This window comes from Megachile rotundata, chromosome 4 (assembly GCF_050947335.1).
Source record: "Megachile rotundata isolate GNS110a chromosome 4, iyMegRotu1, whole genome shotgun sequence".
NCBI lineage: Eukaryota > Metazoa > Arthropoda > Insecta > Hymenoptera > Megachilidae > Megachile > Megachile rotundata.
The window spans coordinates 6,371,835-6,391,642 of NC_134986.1; the positions used below are offsets into that span (position 1 = coordinate 6,371,835).

A 19,808-nucleotide genomic window follows, 5' to 3' on the forward strand; every position below is an offset into this window, starting at 1 on the left:
TATATCGTTCAGTATTACATGTTAATAGAATATCGATAATTTAAAGATAATCGCAGTGGCGTTTTTAAAAATAACATTCAAAGACTTACCGAAAGTTACTTTTATAAAAATGGAAGTTATTAATGATAATAATTATAACAAAAATTCTAAATGTTTTTATTTTTAAATAAAACATTTATGTAAATGTTTTATAAATAATTATATAAAATATAATTATATTTTTCTTATTTTTCTGAAAGGGGGATTCTTTATTCAGCTTATTATACTGCAGTTAGAACCACAAGAAGATAAATTAATCATACAAAATAATGTTATTTTCAATAGGGATGATATACAAAAATAGCCATTAGATAGAGTTGTATGCAGTAATTGACGTAAACAGTGCCGTCATTAGAGTTTGTGGGGCCTACGATAAAAATAGATATGAAAATCTTTAATAATCTCATTACATTATTAATTAATCGTTGTATGTTGCCACGTTGTATAGTGCCACATCGAATATTATTACTTTGTATATTATCAAAAAATATAATATATAGATTGAATTTCATTTAATTAATTTTTATAAAATATGCAAGACTAAGTGTAAGACCAATGAAACGTTGTATTTATCCATCGCTATTGGCGGTACTGGGCGTAAGAATTATCAAAGCTGTTTATCGATAACAAATAAAACTTCGGTCAGTATCTTCTTCGACTTCGGACGCTTTTGGTCAGTGCTATCCGACATGTTTGCTATACATATCATAAAAATTTCCTATTACGTGCAAAACGTAGTTAGTTAACAAATAGCAATGTAATCTTGCCAACAATTTTCGGTACTTCGAATTTGCTCGATAATTGTTTTTCAAGAGCCACGATTGCGTTCTTATCTCTCAAGTCGATCGACCTTATCGCGATTGCCAGATTAGCGTTAATCGGATGAGTGTTCCCGGCAGTGTCAGACAGTGAACGTATCCCGTCTGTCATCTGAAAATGATCACCGCGGTCCAGGCGAAACTTGCCTCGATGATCGCTATCGGTGCCGGTAGCTTCATCGTCGGCGTTGCACCATCATGTTTTGTATCGCGCGTACGTTATCTACAACAGAAACTGTTGCTTTCGTGCACTCTTTGTTTTGGTGGCGGTGTTTTGCTTGCGACCGCGATTCTTCACATGTTACCGGAAATCCGTGAGTCTATGCCGGATTACGCGGAGCTGTTATTCTCTTGTGGTTTTCTTCTTTTGTACCTCATAGACGAGACTGTTCACTACTTTTGGAACACCGACGACCAGCGCGTACAGCAATCGAACTCTAGGCCCTGCGACTGGAGCACGGCAAGTCAAGTGTACGTATGATCTTTTCAACGTAGTTCAGAAAATCGAAATATTTGCGAAATTCTTTTGCGTAAGCTTACGACAGCCGAGAGTCTCGAGGAGATTCGAGATACGTGATTGTCAATGCGTTGTGTATAGATAAGAATGGTTCGACTTTGTCTGATGATAGAGACAATTCTCTATCTTTAATTGTGGAACACGACGTGCTTAACGCTGTTATTTCTGATTTTCTGGACAATTTTTTTGATAATTAGGGTATAACGTAGGCTTCTGTTGGTTAGGGGAAAGGTAGGGGGGAGGAGTTTCTCGCCACTTTCGATCTTCAGAGAACCGGGAAGATCCAGGGAGAGTCAAGAAGATTCAGGTGAAATCCAGATTCCGTGAAAAGATAGGACTAGCCACGGGATCGAGAAAGCTGGAAAAATAAAAAAAAAGTCAGAGAAAGTCAGAAGAGTCAGGGAGAGCCAGGGAGAGCCAGGGAGATCCAAGAAGAGCTGAGGAGATCCAGGAGTATTTTAAATTAATTCTAAGGAAAGCTAAGACGGGCAAAATGATAAAAAAAAGTCAGAGAAAGTCAGAAGAGTCAAAGACAGTCAAGGAGATCCAGGGAGATCCAGGGAGAGCCAGGAAGAGCTGTGGAGATCCAGGAGTATTTTAAGCTACTTCTAAGGGAAGCTAAGGCAGGCATAATGACAAAAAAAGTCAGAAAACACCTAGCAGAGGCAGGAAGAGTTAAGGAAAGCCAGGATATCGGGGAGAGCCAAGGAGAGCCAAAAAGGTCTAAGGAGATCCAGAAGAAACTCAAAGGGATTGAAAGAAAGCTAGGACAGGGAAGAAAACTAGGAGAATAAGAGACAGCCAAGAGAGCCATAGAAAGTTAAGAAGAGTCAGGAACATTGAACTAGGGAAATTCTAAAGAATGCTGGGACAAAAGAGCTAGAAGAGTTAGCAGAAACCAGGATTTGATGAGAGCTTCTACAACTTTTCTCAGTAAAGAACACGGACAAATAAGGCGAGTGACAGGGTATTCCTTTCCCTTAATTACAGCAAGCCTAATTGTAAGTCATACGAGTATTCCCAAGTGCATACGTATGCATAGAAATTAGATATACAGAATATGGCAACGTCGAACCCTGAGTTGGTATCGTGATCAACAAGATAATGATAAAGTTGAATTTTTCAATTGCAGAGAGCGTTGCCGAAATCACTCACATCAGATTGGTCCTACGACAAGCAATCGGCCCGTCAGAAGTGTCTCTATATTTGACGTCAATCCGAAGGCACCATATCGTCAAAGTGTTCTCGGGAATGGAACGAGCTCTGCGTACTCAAAAAGCTCTACATATGGGGCAGTGCAATATGGACCTTCTGCGCCTACTTTCAACAATGAGGAGACCTTCTTATGCCATGGGACTCATTCGGAACCGTGCGCCAATAATACCAATACTAACCTTATGGGCCTTTTGTTGGCACTTACCGTTCACGCTGTTCTCGAGGGATTGGCGGTCGGCTTACAGAAAGTAGTGTCTGAGGTGTGCAGTAGCAATAAATTGTAGATAATTTAATGTACGTAATTTGACTATATTAACATTAGGTGAATGTTGCTCCTAAATTTATTAATTCTGGATTTATGTTAACTTTAGAGTTATTATTAGTCGTAGATGAATATTAATCTTAAATGGATATTACTTCTAGATAAATATTAAAATGGAACCCCGGAATAAATTCTGAATGATAAAGTTTCTTATGCTTCATTCAATTTTTATTTTCAGGTATTTCTACTGGTTGGTGCAGTAGCCTCTCACAAGTTCGTGGTCGGTTTTTGTTTAGGATTAGAATTAGCTGGAGCCAATAATTCTCTTCTTAGGATAATATCAGCAATTTTTGTGTTCTCTGCTGGGTCTGCAGTTGGCATAGGAATTGGAATGCTGACGTTCAAAGTAAGTATCTTCTTCCGTAATTCAACCAAGGATACGCAGTTTCGTCCTAATACAAATGTGAAGTAATGAAGCTTAATAAAATAAAATTTATATAGATGGACAACAAATGGACGAACATCGTTCTACCCATTTTACAAGGTTTAGCTGGAGGAACCTTGTTGTACGGAACGGTTAGCGAAATTTTGCCAAGGGAAAGAGCAAGATGGCATAACAGCGAGCGTCGTTGCGCGGGTATTTTACAATTTTTCTCTGTGATCCTCGGTTTTGTTCTTATTTACGTTCTGAACAATTACGTGGGCTCGTAAATTCGATACGTTTTTTCAATTTCTTCAGAATAAAGGTAAATGTCTAGGTAAATGTCCCTATACTAGTTGTGAGACATCCTGTATAAGTACACATACATATGTATAAATCTCGTGATGGTCAATAAAGAGGTCGTCACTCATTTTTTTTATAAATTGCATTGACAATCAATTGACATAAAAAACTTAGAGTGATCAGTATCTCATAAAAAAGTTTGTATATGTTAGTCGAAAAAGCTCGTTTTTAAACGATCACGTTCTTACATGTCCGATAATAGGATCATTTACCTAAGTTGTATGGAAATTGAAGTAATTTAATATCCGTTGGTATTCAAAAAAACGACACAAGTTTCTAGAATCAATTTGCTCAAGAGCCATTTTATTAAAGTACAAGAAATAGGGAGGGAGAAAAAGAGAATGTGTAGAATTAGAATGCAGCAAAGAAATCGATATAATGTTTTAATTTACCGTTCATTCTACCTTTTTTGCACGTCTGCAATTTATTCTCCGAGGAGAATAAATGAGCTGCTGTATCGACAGCTTGAATTTTTGTATATAATAGATTTAATAAACGATATTTTTTAATATGTGAAGATTGTATAGGGCGTTCGCAGAAAATATTCATTTCTAAATAAATCAATGTTAACCTTCGAATTTATATATTAAAAAAAATAAAGTTTTGATTAAAAAAAGTCGAAGAATTTTCGAAATGCAAAGTTTTAATTTTGTAAATGTACAAGCTTCTAAATTTTCAGATTTAAAATTACGAAAATTTTGGGCTTTGGAAACTTGTAAATATGAGGATTTTGAGATTTCGAAATTTCAGAATTTGAAAATTTGGGAAATTTAAGAATTTAGAAGTTTAGAATCAAGGTTTTGGACCTTTGAACGATTTTATATTATTTGTTAATCATCCAATGCAATTTTATAAAGATTTGTACGATGGATTAAGAAAATAAATAAATGTCGGTAAAATATTATACGAATTTCACCTTTTTATCCTATTGCATTTTCTCAGTACAAAAATTTGAGTATTTATAAAATTAGAAAGAGTGGAATTTATTATTTTAATAATTGAATTTCAATAAACTGATTTAATTAAATGAACGTCGAAATAAAAATATATGGTGACAGTCTTAAATAATTATTTTTATTTTTGAAAAGATTTAAAATTTCATTTGATTCATACAACACATGGTTTACACAATGAAGAAAGGTCTTACAAACTATAATACGTTCATGAGAATACTGACATTATATAATGCATTTGTAAAATTGGTACGTATTAAATTTTATGATCAAATGTAAATAATTTTAACGAATGCAGAGTCATTTTGATCTGAACACAAAAGTGAAATATGCATTTAAATTATGAAGCATTTATAATTTATATCCGATTAGCGTACTTAAATGTAATATAAATTGTACAGTATATTCGTGTATATACATTTCGTTCTTTTTTATGCATATGTACGTCGTAATACTTAATAAATATACTATTTACATTCAAACAAAATTTTAATTTACATGTATATGGTGGAGTTTTAAATATGTGTCAAAATGACTCTGCAATTGTTTTCAATTGCAATGAATAATCCTCCTATTATGTTTACAAAAAATGTTCACTAATTGCATAATCTTTTAACAAATAGTAGTGAAATAATTCTTCCGAAAAAAAGAGAGGGAAAATATAAAAATTTAATTCCAACGAAGTGCAAAATAGAAAAGTTATTATAAATCGAAAGGTGTGTCGCCTAGACCCGAACATAGTAGGAGGGTTAAATATTTGTTTTTCGTTTAAATCGTAAATTTTAAATAACGACGATCCTATTCCTCTCTCGGTATGCGTCTTTCTCTTCCTTTGATACATAGGGATTCTTCAGGGGATTTAAATTTAATCTAAAATAAATAAAATATGAATGATATCAGTATTAAAAAATGTACTGTGTATAAAAATGTATCAAAAATATACATTACTTACTATAATATAATATTATACTATATAACACTTAATAATATATAATTTATTATAATAATAGTATAATGAGACTATATGAAATAATAATATTCACATATTATGCATGATAATACTTATGTATATTCTTATTTGATATTTACGTATCATACATGTGTGATATATATTTTGTATCTTTTTTACGTTGTAATTTTTCTATATTTTCAATATTTCCTATTCTATTCACATCATAACCATTAAACATGATCAATGTAAACTTACTTTTGAGATTTGAGAATTTGAGAATATGAGAATTTGTAAGAATATTGAAAAACTGAATAAATATTTAAAAATTGGAATGTGTTCAATATTTTATATTTTGTTCACCTTACAATCTTTAGTTTTATTAGACAAATATTCAAGAAATTGCCTGAAAAACTGATCGCAAGAAAACTATGAAACAAGAAACGCGCGGTTATTGTTATATAACACTTCGTGGCTATTTTTTCCAACAGCAGGGTAAATGTACTTGACCGTTTATATTACGGACGAAGGAATTGATCTATATTCAAGTAATTTTACTTTTGGCATTAATGATATGTGGTATAGATTACATACTCAATGCATTTTTATGTCGCTTATCTTAGCAGCAAAAGTTAATAAAAATAATAAATTTTAATATTTATAATAACAATTTGTTAAATAAACAATTGAAAAATAAAAAATTTGAATAATAAATGTCGATATTACAAATACAGGTATGAATAACGCCATTACCCGCTATTGGTGGATTATATGATAGCTGATTGGCTACTGTAAACGACCAATAACTTTTGCACTTGAAGAGGTTAAATGTTATTAGTTGTGTTTCGGGAGTCGAGGAGGTCGGACCTGCCCTGTAAACACTTACCGGTACGAGTCAAGGATTTACTTAAGCGATACTGTGCTTGTCCTTGTGTTACCTAGCGTTCTTTAATAAGTGTTTTGTGTGCTTTAACAAATATTTTTTAATAAATATGGGGGTGTATTACCAAATTTTATGGTGTGATTCTACAAGTGTCAGTGACTTTACCTGTGTGTTTCCTTAAGTGATTGTGCATGTACATATGGATACATTAGTGTGTTTTATATTATTATACAAATGTTTTACCGTTATTTTTTTAAATATTTTACTGGGTTTTATGGTGTTATTACCTATGTGTTCTTACAAATTTTTGTGAACGTTTAATGAGTTTTATGGTGTGGTTATCTACGTGTTTTGACATGCTTGTGCAAGTGTTTTAATGTAATTTACTGCGTAGTTGTAGAAGTGCTTTATCGTTATTTTTTAAATATTTTACCGGGTTTTATGGCGTTATTACTTACGTGTTTTTACAAATTTTTTAAACGTTTTAATTTATAATTGTGCATGTGTATACGAATATGTTAGTGTGCTTTACCGTTACTTTTAAAATATTTGACTAGTTTTTACGGCGTGGTTACCTACATGTTTTGACATGTTCGTGCAAGTGCTTTTGGGTAATTTGTAGTTTAGATGTACAAGTGCTTTACCGTTATTTTTCAAATATTTTACCGGGTTTTATGGTGTTATTGCTTACGTGTTTTTACAAATTTTTGTGAATGTTTTAATTTATAATCGTGCATGTGTATACGAATATGTTAGTGTGCTTTACCATTGCTTTTCAAATATTTTACTGGTTTTTACGGCGTGGTTACCTACATGTTTTGACATGTTCGTGCAAGTGCTTTTGGGTAATTTGTAGTTTAGTTGTACAAGTATTTTACCGTTATTTTTCAAATAATTTACTGGGTTTTGTGGTGTCATTACCTACTTGTTTTTGTAAATTTTTTAAACGTTTTAATTTATATTTGTGCATGTGTATATGAATATATTAGTGTGTTTTATAATGTTGTACAAGTGTTTTACCATTATTTTTTAAATAATTTACTGGGTTTTGTGGTGTCCTTACCTATGTATTTTACAAATTTTTGTCAATGTTTAGTATATTTTACGGTGTGGTTACCTACGTGTTCCGTTATATTTTTGCAATCGTTTTAACATGTTCTCTAAGTAATTACCTAAGTGTTTTGGCATACATTTTCAAATGTTTTACAATATTTAACGGTGTTGCTATTGATAAACGTTTGCAAATTTATAACCGAATTCTGTAATGTAGTTATTTTACCTTTGTATGTTAATCAAAATGCAAATCGATAAATGCAGTTAATTAACCGTTGTCATTCTTTTATGATTACAGAAGGTCACACCAACTTCACGGACAAACCGCCAAATCCAAATCTGATGAACGCAGCCAATCAATCAATCAAACAGTCAATCAATCAAGCAGTCAATCAACCAAGTAGTCAATCAACCAAGCAGCCAATCAACCAAGCAGCCAGTAAATCAGACGCTTTGCCGGTAAAACGCAGCGGTGCAAGTCAGCGATCGGTGAGTCGCATGCTTTACGGTTCCTCCGGTTCCCATCATGTCGTAGGACGAATGGTCCGAAGCGACACGGGAACTGGTTGTATTTTTCTATCTTTGAGCGAGCATAGTGACCACGACTGTACGATCGTGCAAAATTCGTACAAACTGTTTATTTTATTTATTAGATCAGGTCAGGGTTTTCTTGTACATTTCTCCTTTTAACGAATCAAATTTAAAACTACATAGAAGTCGGATGACCCGCCGATTTCATATTAATTCGATAATAGAGTCACTTTTAAATTTTTCTACATTTTTATCAATTTTATCAATTCAATATTTTCAAATATGTACAAGAAAGTTTCGCGGAGAACAGATTTCGATATCAAAGTTAATTATGAATGTTTTTAATCATTTAGTATATTCACTTTGATATCAGAAATCTGTTAAAAATGAAATGATTGATACTTAGATTTTTGCAAAGTGTTCTCCATTTTCCATTTTGGAAACGTAGAGTCAATTTTTTTGGGAGACACTTTATTAGCATGTTCTTAATCAAGTTTTTTAGCTCAGGATTTTCAGCACACATGAAGAAAACTGGTAAGTCCAACTACTGTTGGCCGTGTTCATTTTTATGCTCTAATCTCATGCGCGTGCTTAGATGCTACTCGCATGAGTTAGGGCAGGTGGACACGATTTAGTTTTAAGATGTTTTGGCGATCGACAAATTGGCAGTGAATTATCGACACAAGTTACACGTGTGTGTGTGTGTGTGTGTGGTTAGGTCGTGGATCTTGTGTCGATTTTAAACTATAGATTTATTATGCAAATTTTTCAAAATTTTATTTATGCATACAAAATGCAAGTAGAGTCATTTTAAAGTTATATTTGTGCATACAAAATGCAAGTAGAGCCATTTCAAAGTTATATTATTATAAATATTACATATATTATAAATATATTATATATATTACATATATTATATGTATTAATATATTATATATATTAATACAAAGTTATATATATTATAAATTAAGTTAGAAAATTGTATGAGTAGTTAAAAGTATTACATGTACATATTGCATTAAATATTCGAAAGAGTACGAAAATGAAATATGTTTAATATTCACTGTCGATTGTCGATCGATTTCAGCAAAAAGGTATGAACTTAGAGTGTGAATGTTGTATTGAACTCGGGTGTCGGAGACGTCCCGGGACGTACTCCCTAGAAATAGGCTTTTTGCACCCGGGTGGTATGTGTGAGAACCGTGGAGTGTGTTTTTGTGAGAATGGACTTTGCAATTTTTTAAATATAGCGATAGGCAGGCAGGTAGTTTACTTCTGGTGTGAATGAGTTAGTTTTAAGTAGGTAGGGCCAGAGCAAGCTTTCATGTTTCTCTGTCCTCTTCTCTCACATGAGATGCTTGCATCTGGGGGGTTATCGAAAAATCGAGAAGGGAATAATTAAATATGAATTTATTTAATATTCTCTTGAACTCGATTTTTCGTCAGGCCAGGCCTTTTAGTTTGTAAGTCGCAGTCGGGTTCTAGATCCGACTGCAAAAATGAAGTATACAGTGAAGTAAAGTAAGATGCAGTGAAATAAAATATTCTGCTCGGACATTCTTTTACGGACAGCGCATTCTAAAGCATTCTAAGAATGCGCTGGTCGTATATCTTTTTATTTTTCTTTTTTACAAAGTTATTATATATGTTATATAAAATTTCGATTTTGTCATCGATCGCAATAAATGGATAGTGGCGCAATTTTATTCTTATAAAATTGTCTGCTATCTGTTTATGGAGATTGACAGCGAAATTGAGAATTTATGTAATTGAAAACTAAGAATGTCCGAGTTACCGTAAAAATTCGCACGTGATTTTCCTGAGGCTTTGCCGAAGAAAGAAGAGGCTATATGCCGAAGAGCCCCGGCAAAAGTTGCCAAAGAAGAGGGGAACTATTAATGGCTGTCCATCTTAGGATGGAGAGTCATTTTGTCACTATGCTCGCTATTATTTTCTTGTGTTTTACAGGTATTTTTTGAACGATACGAAATGTATCGTCACGTTTTGCTCGAATTTTTACGAGCATGCCTACTCGCGATTCTATGCCCTCCCAATTAAATTTCGAGATTAGAGATTTTTGCATAACTTCGCGATTACATTTTGAGATTAGAGAATTTTGTATCCTTTCGCGATTCGAGATTTTTATGCCCTCGCGATTAAATTTCGAGATTAGAGATTTTTGCATAACTTCACGATTAAATATTGAGATTAGAGATTTTTGTATCCCCTCGCGATTCTAGATTTTTATACCTTCGCAAGTAAATTTTGAGATTAGAGACTTTTGCATAACTTCGCAATTACACTACGAAATTAGAGATTTTTATATCCCTTCGCGATTATATTACGAAATTAGAGATTTTTGTATCCCTTCGCAATTAAATTTCGGAATTAGAGATTTTTATATCCCTTCCCGATTATATTTTGAGATTCGAGATTTGTATATCCCTCCGCGATTTCAATTTCCCTCAATTTTATGTGTTAATTATTTTTCTCTGTTTCAGGAATTGATTTTGAATAAATTGTTTTATTGTTGAGTGATGTTAAATTTGTAATTTTAATTGTGTTTTCTGTTTTTCGATAGTGTCGTTTCACTTCTTCTCGTGCAATTTTATAGGTTAATAAAATTTTGTATGTTTCAGGTTTTATTTTTTGGTAGGTCATATTGTTCTTTTTTTTCAAAACCGCAATTTTCATTGCGTTTTGTATTTTTTGAAATTTTTGTAGGAAATGAAAGTTTTTTCCACCTCCTCTAATTTTCTATGTTAATGAATTTTTGTATGTTTCAGCATTTTAGTTTTGGTAAGTTCTTACATTGTTCTATCTTTTCAAATTTTTGTGCTAATAAATTTTTGTATGTTTCAGAATTTGATTTTCGATAAGTTATCATGTTGTTCTCTCTTCTCAAATTTCTGTGTTAATAAATTTTTATCTATTTTAGTGTTTCTTCTTTGGTAAGTTATGTTGTTTTTTTAAATCCGCAATTTTCATTGCGTTTTCTGTTTTTTGAAATTCTTGTATGAAATAAAGTATTTTGCTCCCACTCCCACAATTTTCTATGTTAATAAAATTTTGTCTGTTTTAGAATTTAATTTTTGCTAACTTATCACGTTGTTCTCCCCTCTCCAATTTCTGTGGTAATATACTTTTGTGTGCTTCAGAATTTAATTTTTGGTAAGTTCTTACATTGTTCTCTCTTCTCAATTTTCTGTGTTAATAAATTTTTATCTATTTTAGTGTTTCTTCTTTGGTAAATTCTGTTGTCTTCTCAAATCCGCAATTTTCATTGCGTTTTGTGTTTTTTGAAATTCTTGTATGAAATAAAAAAAAATTTTTCTCCTCCCACAATTTTCTGTGTTAATAAATTTTTGTTTGTTTCAGAATTTTATTTCAAGTAAGTAAGTGAATTGTTCATATATGTCTTAACTATTTTTGTCTATTTCAGATATTTATTTTAAACAAGTGAATTCTTCATATGTTTCTTAATTATTTCTGTTTGTTCTAGATTTTTATTTCGAGTAAGTGAGTGAGTTTTTTATGTGTCTTAATTATTTTTGGTTGTTTTAGAATTTAATTCTTGGTAAGTTATCACGTTCTCTCTTCTCAAATTTCTGTGTTAATAAATTTTTGTGTGTTTCAGAATTTAATTCTTGGTAAATTATGTTCTCTCTTGTCAAATTTCTATGGTAATAAATTTTTGTGTTTCAGAATTTAATTTTTGGTAAGTTATCACGTTCTCTCTTCTCAAATTTCTGTGTTACTAAATTTTTGTGTGTTTCAGAATTTAATTTTTGGTAAGTTCTGTTCAGAGCATTAGTTTTACAATTAATTCCGAGCTTGTGGGAGGAAGGGTGGGCTCGGGCGCAGGTTTTTCGTCACGACAAGTGACGCACATTATAAGTACCTCTTATTCTAAATTGCACTCATCTTTCTCAATTTTTAAACTTACATATTAGATTGTAATAATAGTTAGTCTCTTTTTCTCAATTTCCCCAAACTTAAAAGAAAGTTCTTCCAACTTTCTTTCCTATCTTCTTACAATTTTTACAAAGTTCTATATGCGAGTGCAATTTTAGAATAAGAGGTACATGTAGGGCATTTAGAATGTATTACAGTATGCGTGAGTGTGTGTCCTGATTTTTATTTTAAGTAAGTAATGTTTCATATGTGTCTAATTATATTTTTATGTTTCAGATTTTTATTTTAAATAAGTAATTCAATTTTTCTTACGTGTCTTAATAATATTTGTCTGTTTCAGGTTTTTATCGAGTCGATTCGAGGTTTATTTTATTTTTATTCTGAAAATGTTTATATAAATTTAAATGTTAGCATGAATTGTGCATGTCTAAACATTACAATGTTACTAATCTTGCGTTTGCTTCTCTGTTTCCTCTTTTTATTGTTACACCTATTTATTCTAGAGGTAATGAATAGGTCATCATTGAAGACATCAATCATTGAGGGATCATCGTGGGGTCATCGAGGGATGCGTGCATTAGTTTTAAGCTAATTATATGCGTGCGTTAATTCTAAGTTAAGTGTGCTTGTGGGCAGGGCGGGTGGGTCCTTGTAAGTACCTCTCATTCTAAATTGCATTCATCTTCTTAATTCTCAATCTTTGTACGCGTTAGCTTGTAGTATACCCGCTTATTTTTTGTCAATCGTTCTGCGCCCAAGTGGATCATTGGGGGTTCATAGCGCTGTGAGCACGCGGTAGAGGTGAGCTGTAAGTGCCGGTGTAAGGCGAGTGATATTCTTTGCCCGGCGGGGCCAGTCGGGGGGAGCACCTCTCATAGCATGATGTGCCCTCCCGATCTGCCGCCATACTGCCAAGGGGCATCACGGTAAGGGTGTCCTCTGTATAAGTCGCGTGCGCGTCAGAAATGGGAAACCCTCCGCCAACTGGGGTGTATCACTCGTTCTTGCCAAAGGTATCTTCGGTTCATCTTTGCCGTCGTGGTTCACGTAAGCCACTATGGACTACCCTTTGACCCATGGAAAGCAAGGTTCACTTGGCGAAAAATACTGATCCCCTTTTTTAACAGAAAGTTCTTCCAACTTTCTTTTCTTTTAGTAGAAAGTTCTTCTAACTTTCTTAGCTTCTAGTAGAAAGTTCTTCTAACTTTCTTATTTCCCTTTGCTTTTTGAATTCGTCATAGATTATTTGAGTGTAATCTTAGAATGAGAGGTACCGTGCGGCGTTTAGAATAAGTTAAGTGTGCGTGTGTGAGATCCCATGCGATTAGTATTAAGTTAGTGTATGTGTGTGTGTGTGTAATACAAGTTCTTTACTGGATTGTGGTAAAGAACTTGTATATGCGAGCCTATGAGCTAAGTAGAGTCAGAACTCATTTATCCTTCTGATAAATGAGATTGCATTTGGAGGGCGGAAGGGATTTGGAGTTAGGGTGGGTCACTAACGTAGCCACCTCCACGTGGTGTGACCCGGTAATCGGTATAGTTCTCTAAAGATTTTTTAGTCTTTAGAAAACTTTACCGAGCTGAGAGCTACGGTTTTATTTCGCGATTTTATTTTAAATATTTCTCTCCTTTGCCAAATTTTCTATGTTAATAAAATTTTATCTGTTTCAGCATTTAATTTTTGGTAAATTATGTTCAGTGCATTAGTTTTATTCTAATTCCGAGCTTGTGGGAGGAAGGGTGGGCTCGGGCGCAGGCTTTTCGTCACGATACGTGACGAAAAGCTTGCGCAAATTGTAAGTGCCTTTTGTTCTAACTTGCACTCATCTTGACGACAATTTTTTTAACTTGTTAGATATTAGTTTGTAGTAGTAGCCTATCATTTTTATTATCAGTTTCATTAAACTTAAAAGAGAGTTCTTCCAACTTTCTTCTTTTACCCTTTTCTTTACTTACTTTTACACTATACGAGAGCAATTTTAGAACAAGAGGCACATTTAGGGCTTTAATTTTATGTAAGTAATTTTCAATGTTTCATATTTGTCTTAATCATTTTTGTATGTTTCAGGTTTTTATTTTAGCGATTCATGATGGTCTTAATTTTATTCGGATGTTTCAAGTTCTTATTTTATTAATTCGTGTTTGTCTTAATTTCGGTCAGATGCTTCAGGTTCTTATTTTAATTAAGTAATTGAATATTTCTCAAGTATATAGTATATTTTACAGGTGTATTTTTATTGAGTCGACATGAATTGTGCATGTCTAAACATTATAATGTTACTAATATTGCATTTGTTTCTCCGTTTCCTCTTTTTATTGTTACGACTAATTATTCAGTAGGTAATGAATAGGTCATCATTGAAGACATCCATCGAGGGATCATCGATGGATGCGTGCGTTAATTTTAAGTTATTTTTATGCGTGCGTTAGTTTTAAGTTATTTTTATGCGTGCGTTAGTTTTAAGTTAAGTGTGCTCGTGGGCGGGTGAGTGGGTCCCTGTAAGTGCCTCTCATTCTAAATTGCATTCATCTTCTCAATTCTCAAACTTTGTACGCATTAGCTTGTAGTATGCTCAGTTATTTTTTGTCAATCGTTCCGAACCCAAGTGGATCATTGGGGGTTCATAGCGCTGTGAACACGCGGCAGAGGTGAGCTGCAAGTGCTGGTGTAGCGCCAGGGACACATCTCTGCGGGGCCGATCGATTGATGAACCATCTCGATCTGCCGCCTCACGGCAGGGGTTTCCTCTCTGTGGTCAGACTTGCTTAAAACGCAAGCGGCGGGGAAATGGGAGACCCTCCGCGGATGTGTCACTCGTTCTTACCAGTATTTTCGGTTCATCTCTGTCTCGTGGTTCACGTAAGCCACTATGGACTACCCTTTGACCCATGGAAGGCGAGGTTCACTTGGCGAAAAATACTGATCCCATTTTTTGACAGAAAGTTCTTCTAACTTTCTTTTCTACCCCTTTGCTTTTTTACTTCGTCATAGATTATTCGAGTGCAATCTTAGAATTAGAGGTACGCGTGCGGCGTTTAGAATAAGTTAAGCGTATGTGTGTGAAATCCCATGCAATTAGTATTATGTTAATGTATGTGTGTGCGTGTGATACAAGTTCTTTGCAATTTTGTGGTAAAGAATTTGTATATGCGAGCGAATGAGCTAAGTAGAGTCAGAACTCATTTATCCTTCTGATAAATGAGGTACTTGCAATTGGAGGGCGGTAGGGATTTGGAGTTAGGGCGGGTCACTGTCGTAGCAACCTCCACGTGGTGTGACCTGGTAATCGATATCGTTTTCTGAATATTTTTCATGAAATAAACTTTAGAAAACGATATCGTTTCGATTTAGAATACGTTTCACGTGATATACGTAAAACGATTTCACGTTTTCTAAATATTTTTCACGAAATGGACTTTAGAAAACGATATCGAGCTAATAGCTACGATTTAGTATTAAATTTTAACTTCATTTATTCACATTTTGTTTTACGAAAATGTTTCAGACTGAAAATACGTGCACTTGTGAGGTGTACCATTTGGAGTTGCAAGAATCGTGCATTCAACGCGCATGGATCAAGTAAATATATATTACGTATATTATAAGTATGTATATAGTAAGCATGTAGTATAAACTCTACATTCATGCAAATCTAGAAAATTTATAAAGCTTATAATAAAATGTGAAACTTCGGAAAACTAGATAGCAGCCTATAAGAAAGAAACCCTGATTAGTCTAAAAACTGTATGGAACACCACCTAATATGGAGCAGCGTAATATTTCACGTCAGTAAATAAGTCGCAAAATCAACTAGTGACCATGTTAGATATCTCGTTACAAACAAAAAACAGTTACATAAACATCTAAGTTTCGATTGAAAGTGTGTCGCCGAATGAGAGACGTGTTTTATATCGAGAAAAGTTTTTGAAAGACAAATTAAACTTAAATTTTTCACTTTTTATTTTCACTTAGGCTAATTAAGCTAATTTTAAAACAGTTTATTTAAAATTTTTTTAGCGATTTTTAGATGTGAAGTATTACTTTTACACTTATACTTTCGCAATATTGTTAAACATGTTCGTTTTTGAAATTTTGAGAATTTGTAAATTAGAATATTTAAATTTTAAAGCATGAAAATTTCAGAATTTTAGAACAAAAAATAGTATAAAATGTCCAAGATTTCGAAATGTGGAATTCCATAGACAGCAAAATTTTGAAGCATAGAAATCCATAGACAGTAAAATTTTGAAGCATAGAAATCCATAGATAGTAAAATTTTGAAGCATGGAATTCCATAGACAGTAGTTTCACGTGCGAAATATTGCACACGTTTCACACAACTCGGCCCAGATTTCAAGTGTATCAAGTCGGTGAAAGGATAATTATTTGGCAACTTGACCAACGAAAGTATAGATACCTGTACAAAGACGGTGCTTCCGCACAATTCACATTGTACCACCAATCGCAAGCGAAATCCCGTTGGTTGAAAAGAGTTCCATTAGTGCATAGGAAGGATGCACCTTGATGACCTTCGCGGCCATCATGACAAATATGATACGCCTAAAATTATAATAAATACACGTAAAATTAATCTTTACTTTTCTCTCATTTTTTAGACTTTTTTCCAATTATTAATTTACTTCAAGTATTTTCATGCAATTCATAAATTATATTAAATGAATTTGTCTTGGTACAACTTGAAATATAGTATAATGTAAATAATGTAAATATAATATAATGCAAATTGAAATATAAATATTTGAATTAAGGTAAAAATGATCACAATTTAGCATTATAAGAATATATTTTGAAAATTAGAATAATTTATACCTAACAAACTTTCTATTAATCATGAGTAGCATCACATTTCAAGAGTTAAAATTAATTTTGTTAATTATGGAACAAAATTAATGAATAGTAGTTTGATTTGTATGTTGTATTTACATCTCAAGTTCGTGAGTAAATATGTACTCCGAATTTTCGATATTTAATAGTATTTTTCTATGAAAATTAATTTTCTTGTCGATTATAGTACGTATCATATATGTGTATGTATAACATATGTATACTTTCTTATCGGTTACAATATGTGTGATATATATGTATATTTTATCAGTTGCATGTATGATACATATGTATTATATGTACTTTCTTATTGCTTATATGAATAACTTTTCTTATTGGTTGTATGTATAATATATGTATATCATATGTATTTTTTTTTATCAGTTACAATATGTGTCACACATATCATCTGTATTTCCGTATCGGTTATAGTGTGTTGGATACATGCATGTGCTGTGAGCTTGCGCAATTAATTGTAGTTCAGATCGGCACGAAATGAATTACCTGACAACCAGTTTCCACGTTTGCATACATTCCCGGAACGAATGGAACGTGCGCGCAGGAAAAACTTGTCGGCGGCACAGTATGATACAAAGGGAAATCTACCCCAGGAATTCCAGGGATTTTACTGAAATCTTGCTCATTCTTCGGCTTCTCGAGTGCCTTTACGACGATCGGCCTATCAAACTTCGTGCTTGGTCGAAAATCTTGGTACTCTTGAAAGTCTTGTTGTTGGTAATCGTTGTAATTGTAGTTGAAGTCTTGAACCACTATTGGATGCTAAAATAACATGTACTCGTTATGAAACATTATTCATTTTAACAATATTATAATTACATAATATTGTTATAGTTATACATAATTGTAATTATAGCGAACCACTATCAAATGCTAGAACATAACGTAAATATAAAGTGAAACTGTATTTATTTTAATAATGTAATTATAATTGGTTTGAACAACCGAACGCTGAAAATATATAACGCACAGGTTGCAAAGTGAAACATCATTTTAATAATATTATGATCATAATTGCAGTTTTGAACCATTAAATGTTAAGAAAACATATATAGATTACAAAGTGAAACATTATTTATTTAAACAATTCTTGTTAGAATTATAGTCGTGAACCATTGAAGGCTAAAAGAACATGCATATAATAAAACAGGGTGTCTAGTCATTTGAAAGTTTCAAGGTATATAAAAAGGGGTTTAATAAATATTAAAATTGAAATGTTTTATTAAAGCTACTATGTTATATTAATTACTATGATACAAAGGATTTAATTTATTTGGTTAAGTAGAATGTAATAATATATCAAATACATTTAACATAAATTCGAACGTAAAAGGATTTGTAATGATTACCTGAAGGGACGTGGTGTATGCTGTCACCAATAAAACACCTAACAGCGGTATAACAAAATTGCAACAGTTTCTTGGCATGTCCGTACTGTACGTAATAATAAACGAAACTAATCCAGTTTTCAATCTACTGTTGGGTTCCAACTCTCCTGTTCAAAAGATTATGTCACAGCGACAGAGAGAAAGTCCTACCTGTAATAGCGCACAACTCGAACAAGGACTATTCTGATTTTATACGGACAACGTTTAATTGCGAAGTGAAATACTGTTTTATACAGGGTGGTCCATGGAATTATTACGAGCCATAATTCTTGGTTTGGTGCGAACGGAAATAAATGTGACAGGAGAAACATGAATGAATAAAATGGTAGATTTGTAGGTGCAGAGCTAGGTCTAGCCACATTTATTTTAATAATAGCCATACATAGTGGATGTTACAGTATTATTATTATTAGTATAAATTTGTTAATATGTTAATATTAATATTGATTTAACGAGTTATGAAAGGAAGGTTAAATGAAAATTGTAAGTTAATGTAATGATACTGTTGCATAGTTGTGTAAAATGTGATATGATTAATATCATTATGATTAACATGATTAATAATTGAAGGTTGGAGATAATAAAATAAGAAGAGCGATTGTAGTTGTGATTGAAGCATATGATTAACTTACAATTAGTGTAGTAGGATCTCCGTAATCGTGGGTTTAATATCCGCGGTTTCACTTATTCGAGATTGACTGGATAGTTAATGATGTACATAATACACATGTATAATATGTAATAATGAGGTTCTATTACTCGTTGGGTTTTAATTGAGTATTCAAATTTAGAAGTATAGAAAATTGCAAAATTTAAATATTAAATTTCTAGACGTAGAATTTGACAAATTTGAGAGTTTGAGAATTTTGGAATTCGGGAATTTTGTAATTTGGGAATTTGAGAATTTGAACATTTGGAAATTTAGAAATTTGAAGATATAATAGATTTATCAACCCGAGAATTTTAGATGCTTACAAATTTGATAATTTGAGAATTTGACGATTTGAGAATTTTGGAATTTGAGAATTTTGGAATCTGAGAATTTTGGAATCTAACAATTTTGATCATTTCCCAAATATAGAAATGATAAAGATGTGAAAGTAAAACACAGTATTTAAGACTAAAATTACAACGTCTTTTGCTTCAGATAACAATCTTTCGAGATTTGCATCGAAAAAAACTGCATCATGTGCAACATTCTTGCATTCTAACACCTGAGTTGCCATTTTCTTCCCTTTCTAAATCTCAACATTCGAATCTGTAGACGGAATTTCATTCTACAAACTCGAATAAAAACAATTTTCGTATTTTCTACGCTTCTCAAAAAAATAATTGTTAAAGTTATTTACTATTTTGAAGACTACGGGGTGATTAACCTTTTGTAAATGAAACTTGACGTAACTAGTGGAAATGGTCTAAAATGGGTTAATCGAGTTCCCACTGTATAAATTTACATAAGCATGTGCAAACCGATCGGAACTTAACACATTCCCTACCAGCATCACATACAGGGTGTTAGCTGTAACGATACTCACGATTTTTATCCCATTTGCAGCCACCTTACAAAAAAAAGTTTAGAACAATATTTGCAAGGTTTGAAGTGCACAATAGATATTAGTAAAACAAATTTTGAA

General features: G+C 32.7%; 3 protein-coding genes across 3 annotated transcripts in view; 2 read left to right on the plus strand and 1 right to left on the minus strand.

The window, feature by feature from the left end:
* The first annotated feature begins 258 nt into the window (after positions 1–258).
* Zip88E (Zinc/iron regulated transporter-related protein 88E) lies at positions 259–4,545 on the plus strand. Its single transcript, XM_012281853.2, has 4 exons — positions 259–1,328; positions 2,507–2,849; positions 3,090–3,257; positions 3,353–4,545. Exons 1-4 carry the CDS (start codon positions 976–978, stop codon positions 3,560–3,562), a joined length of 1,074 nt encoding a protein of 357 aa, XP_012137243.1. The 5' UTR covers positions 259–975; the 3' UTR covers positions 3,563–4,545.
* Positions 4,546–4,687: 142 nt separating this feature from the next.
* On the minus strand, positions 4,688–18,328 carry LOC143264253 (uncharacterized). Its single transcript, XM_076530551.1, has 4 exons — positions 18,136–18,328; positions 17,273–17,548; positions 16,341–16,483; positions 4,688–5,458 (listed from the first exon to the last, which is right to left on the minus strand). The coding sequence occupies exons 1-4, from the start codon at positions 18,211–18,213 to the stop codon at positions 5,371–5,373; spliced, it is 585 nt and encodes a 194-aa protein (XP_076386666.1). The 5' UTR covers positions 18,214–18,328; the 3' UTR covers positions 4,688–5,370.
* The window catches only part of Taf3 (TBP-associated factor 3), a 47,603-nt gene continuing 43,168 nt past the window's right edge, over positions 15,374–19,808 (plus strand). Inside the window, exon 1 of the mRNA XM_076530540.1 lies at positions 15,374–15,502. The gene's annotated coding sequence lies outside the window, so the exon portion shown is untranslated. The remainder of the gene's footprint in view (positions 15,503–19,808) is intronic.